At 53.8% G+C, this 5,200-nt stretch overlaps 2 protein-coding genes across 2 annotated transcripts; both read left to right on the forward strand.

The window, feature by feature from the left end:
- The first annotated feature begins 981 nt into the window (after nt 1-981).
- Nucleotides 982-2,643, forward strand: NGA_0177102 (uncharacterized protein). The gene is made up of 2 exons (XM_005854681.1): nt 982-1,334; nt 1,478-2,643. The coding sequence occupies exons 1-2, from the start codon at nt 990-992 to the stop codon at nt 2,258-2,260; spliced, it is 1,128 nt and encodes a 375-aa protein (XP_005854743.1). The 5' UTR covers nt 982-989; the 3' UTR covers nt 2,261-2,643.
- A 785-nt stretch (nt 2,644-3,428) lies between these two features.
- PURM (phosphoribosylformylglycinamidine cyclo-ligase) lies at nt 3,429-5,090 on the forward strand (the record flags this gene model as incomplete). Its single annotated transcript, XM_005854682.1, has 4 exons — nt 3,429-3,772; nt 4,012-4,386; nt 4,525-4,982; nt 5,052-5,090. The coding sequence occupies exons 1-4, from the start codon at nt 3,598-3,600 to the stop codon at nt 5,088-5,090; spliced, it is 1,047 nt and encodes a 348-aa protein (XP_005854744.1). The 5' UTR covers nt 3,429-3,597.
- Between the last annotated feature and the right edge of the window lie 110 nt (nt 5,091-5,200).

Below are 5,200 nucleotides of genomic sequence, written 5' to 3' on the forward strand. Positions count from 1 at the left end.
GCCTTGGTAGGTGTGGATGTATTGCTGGACCGTGCGACGCTATCACCGCATTTGATCGAGATAAATGCTTCACCGAATATCTCGGGCATGCTATCCGAACGTCCCGGGTTCTCCAATGAAGTCTTCTCAGCGGCCTTCATCGAGGGAGGGTGGCGGGAAGATGGAAACGGCTTTTATCCTTTGATTGATCAGCAGAATCCCAATGAAGGCTGCTCATGACATCGAGACCATACCGGGGCTTAGTTACATGAAGGTGTCATGGGAGGCTTGTTGCTTTCACTTGTTGCCCTTTTTCTCCGAAACGTATAAATTAATAATGTTTGGCTGCAGCGTTGTGTCCTCACCCGTTGTTTTTTTGGGATGGAAAACCAAAATTGTATTCTCCAAGATAACATGTATCGATGTCCGGCAAAGCGAAGTAAAAAAGACCAAGGCTACTAGTCGCATATTGAAAATACTTTCCGAGGTAGCAGAACAAATACCTGACCCTTCTCATCATTGTTTTCCCGCGTGCGGTGTCTTTTTGTTGAGATGGATATGTCATATCCCTATCCTAGACCAACATAAATATGTGCTTACTTTATTCAAACCTCTTTTTTCTCGTAACTTTGACATGTACAAGCTTTTAAGAAATGGACGCTTGAGTCCAGGGGAGTGAGCAGATCGGATCGGCGACTGCGTCGAAGCCCGTCAAGAGAGAGATCCTCGATCTTGGCTAAGAAATACCGTACATGCACGCCCGTCAAGTAGGACACTTGTCCCGCTAGGGGCGCACAACACGAGCTTTCATGGCATTATTATCTTTGCGAGCCTCACGTGCTGGGAGAGTGCCGGACAGGGCTTTTCAGATGCGCCTGGAATCCCTGTTCGTAGCGGAACAACATGAACGCAGGAGTCCTGACTCACGCTTGCAAACACCCCTTGCCCACCACTGCCCCATTTTTCTCACTGCCACTTTCTACCTATATTACAATGGTACAGCAGCTGTCATGAGGCACACATGGAGCAGCATCGCCTGCCTTTTTTCGCTGCTTATGAGCCAGAGCACAATTGGGTTTCTTCTGCCTTATCCTTCCGGTTCTTTTCCCATGGCCCGCCCTCACTCCACTCTTTCCTCTCAAGTGGCACTTTTCGCAACAACTGTGCCGCGAGCCGTCGGATTGGAAGCAATTCCAGAAGCTGACTTGAAAGCAGCGGACAAAACAGCCCCCCCATCCACTTTTTTTGAGTGTACGCTGCAAGCATACAACGCAGCAGCAGCAGCTATCAAGGACGGTTACAAGCTGCTAGAAGTAGAATTCCCTCCCCTACCTGCCGCTGAGATGGCTTCCCAGGTAACGTACATCATACGTATTTTTTTGTTACCCTCTTGGGACCTCAAGGTGGTCACTTCCAGCTCTGTAGGAGATCCTTGCCGATCGTGCATTTCCTGCAACGTCATTGCCTTCTCCTCAACCCCTCTCCTCGCTGCCCACAGGCCTCCAGCGCCAACAGCATTGGCTCCGCCAACATCAACCTGGCGAACGAGATGGCCCAGTACTTCGTGCGTGAAGGCAAGCAAGTTGTGATTCTTGTGCCCGACAAGGACGAATTGGATTTGATCGAAGAGGGGCTCGGCACCCTCTCGCCTTCACCGAACGTGACCATCCGCGCCGTCCGCGCCCGAAATTCGGAGTCCGCCGACACCATGGGGGAACTGATCCTGGGGATTTTTTCCCGGGCAGCCAAAGGCAAGGTCTTGCCCTGGTACAACGCGGACATTTACATCAGCGTCATCTCCTCCGGCCAGGAGCTTCCCGATCTGGAGGCTTTGCACCAAGCCGATCCCACCAAGCCCCTCATTTTCTTCAATTTGAACCTGGAAACCCACCGGGGAGACCTGGGCCTGCCCGCCTTTCCCTCCAAGGACCTGCATTATCGCTTTCTGTCCAATATCAAACCCGTCTATTTGCTTCGCACACGTCAGTACGCCCAGACCCTGTCCCGCCCTCCCTTCATCCTGAACTACCAGGGTGCCCTTTTTCGAACATACCCTGGGGGGTACCAATGCATGCTCGACACGGGAAACGGTCGGTATCGCCGGGTGGAAACCTCCCGTGAACGTCCCGCATTGAGCGGTTTCAAGGACATCATAACGCAGGCGTTGGATGTTGAGGATAATGACACACTCGCCAGTTTGAGGAGGGGGGCCTTTAGCAAGACGTGGTGGGAGAAGGAAGAGGGATGGGCGAAGGAATCGTCGGACAACTGGCGTACGTGAGGAAAGAGGGAGTGGAGGAGTGAAGGAAAGGAAAGAGGGGGAGTAAGACGTTGGAAGTAGCAAGAGGAAGCAACTGGAAATCCAGAGAAAGAATGGGTGGAGTGATGCATCTGGAAGAAGGATGCGTCACGACGATGGTGGGTCGGAGGGGACGGGGGGTCCGGAGCGATGGACCAGGTGGGCAAGGAGGGAAAGTGAGGACGCTAAGTCAGGCGTTGGATCTTTGTAGAGTTGATGCCCTCACGGACAGTGGAGGGGGGCCCAGAGGCACGATAGTGAAGACTTGTATCATTTTTGCGGTGCTCGGTGTCGGTGAGACTGGATTGAAACAGAGGTTTGGTTGCATCCTTCGCGTGACCAAGGCATTTTGTGGCTTCCCTATCCTCGTTTTACGTCATTGTTCTTTCATTTGTCTTTCTCTGATACGTCTTTTCCTTTTGTGTGTGTCTTTAAGTAGTAACCTGCGAAAAGCCCCTTGGTATAGACACATTTTTACAACGATCATCATGCCCGCAAGTGCATTCAAAACGATTAGACATCGCAGCCACTCCTCCTCCCACATTGATGAACGCCTGTTTGAACTTCGCCGATGCTCCGCGCGAAGTAAGGTTACAACAGGGAGTAGTAGACTGTAACCAAAAGTGAGGACCATCCAGACTACGGCGAGACGAACGAAGAGGGCGGGGTCACGAGAGGGCATAAAGATGCTGACCGCCCAAAAGAGAAGACCTTTAAGCGCCTCAATGCCGTGGCGTGTGTAAGCTTTAGAAGACATGTTCGAGGATGCAGCGTCCATTGCGACGAGAAGGAAGGTCAGCATGACGTGCACGCGAAGGAGCATTAATAGGAGCAGTGGAAGACATGGAGGCTGGAGCCGGGAGGCTAAAGGTGACGCGGTGTGGGAATCGTGGTGATTGCCGAGAGAATGGGCATGTAAAAGCCGTGTAGCCCGCAAGCGTACCATGAACTGGTGTCTCGGTCCCTGTCGTGGTAGTTGTAGAAGGTGAGAGCGTGGACGTGCCGCTACATGTGAGTAATGCTTCCTGTCGGCGGCGATGAAGCAGCAGCAAGCTTCCGAGCCGCTTCAAATCAATTGCCGCACCGAGTAAAAAATTCGGCATGGCCCCTATTTTGACATCCAGACGTTCATTTTCCCATCAAATCCTTTAGTTTTTGCCCGCTGTATCAATATATATTATCCCGCCGTACTGCGTCTAAAGAGGACAAACGGGAACGTCAACGACGAACGACCTCCTCCCCCCGGTCCTCCCGCTCTCACAAGACTGAGTGAAGACAATTCAAAAAGCATCGTGCGAGAGTCTGGGTAAACTTCAGACATGACTGAAGAATCGTCAGAACGATATGCGGGCCGCGGAGTCTCCTCGACCAAGTCTGAAGTGCACAACGCGATTAAAAAAATAGACAAGGGCTTGTACCCTCTTGCGTTTTGCAAAATCATCCCCGACGTCCTCACCAACGATCCAGAATGGGCCCTAGTAATGCACGCAGACGGTAAGGAGAGGGCGAAGAAAAGGACGCAGGTGACAAAAGGGAAAGATCGTATAGGAAAGACGCACTGGTTCAGGTCTGGGAGTGTGGGGCCTGAACGACGGGGATCAGTCTACCGTGCACTCGGACAGAGAAACTGTGTGTGGAGCTTGCGAGAACTCACACGACATCTTGGGGCATGTATGTATGCCGTAAAACGCTTTTGTATGATGTTTCACCCCCGCATCTTGCCCTGGGGACAGGCGCGGGCACCAAGTCCTCCCTGGCGTACATGTATTGGAAGGAAACCGGGGACCTGAGTGTCTGGAAAGGCATTGCCCAAGACGCACTGATCATGAACCTGGATGACCTGCTCTGCGTGGGTGTCACGGACAACATCCTCCTTTCGTCCACGATCGGACGCAACAAGCACCTGATCCCGGGGGAGGTGCTCGCCGCCATCATCAACGGCACGCAGGAGCTCTTGGAAGAGCTGGGCAAGTGGGGAATCCAGATAACGAGCACGGGGGGGGAAACGGCGGACGTGGGTGACCTGGTCCGCACGATCATCGTGGACTCGACCGTGACGGCTCGGGTCAGACGGAGCGACATCGTCGACAATGCCAGGATTCAAGCAGGTCCGGGGGGAGGGAGGGAAGGAGGTAGTACGCATGCATGAAGGAAGCTTGTGGAGCAGGGCTTCGTGGAAAGAAAGCAGGCGAGCACCAATTACTCTTTTTTTCATGATCTCCGACATCACTCGTCCCCCTCCGCAGGTGACCTCATCGTCGGACTTGCCTCCTACGGCCAAGCTGCCTACGAAGACGGCTACAACGGGGGCATGGGCTCCAACGGCCTCACCTCCGCCCGGCACGACGTCTTCAACCGGAGCCTCGCGACGAAGTACCCGGAGTCCTTCGACCCCCAGTTACCTTCCTCCCTCGTATACACTGGCAGCAAAAATTTGACCGACTCAGTGGACGGGGCGCCGTTGGATGCAGGGAAGCTCGTCCTGAGCGCGACTCGAACCTATGCGCCTGTAATCAAGCGAATTCTGGACAAGCACCGGTCGGACATCCATGGGATGGTCCACTGCTCGGGCGGAGCCCAGACGAAAATTTTGCATTTTTTGCGCGAAGGTTTGCAGGTGGTAAAAGACGCCTTGTTTCCCATCCCTCCTTTGTTCACGATGATCCAGGCGGAGTCAGGGACCGAATGGAAGGAGATGTACCAGGTAAGGAGGGGGAAGGGGCCAGGGGGAAGGGAGGGAGGCAGGGAGGGAGAAAGGGGGGGAGGAAGGGAGGGAGGCGTCGATGTGGCCGGGCCTGTGCCCCTGTCTTGATTTGTCACGCGGTGCTACCCGGAGGAATGTCTCGAGCAGCTGCTAGGACACAAAATCCGCAAAAGAGGGCACCCGTGATTCATGCCGTTGCTTCCCTCTCTCTTGAAGCG

This window comes from Nannochloropsis gaditana (assembly GCF_000240725.1).
Source record: "Nannochloropsis gaditana CCMP526 unplaced genomic scaffold scaffold419, whole genome shotgun sequence".
Classification (NCBI taxonomy): Eukaryota; class Eustigmatophyceae; order Eustigmatales; family Monodopsidaceae; genus Microchloropsis; species Microchloropsis gaditana.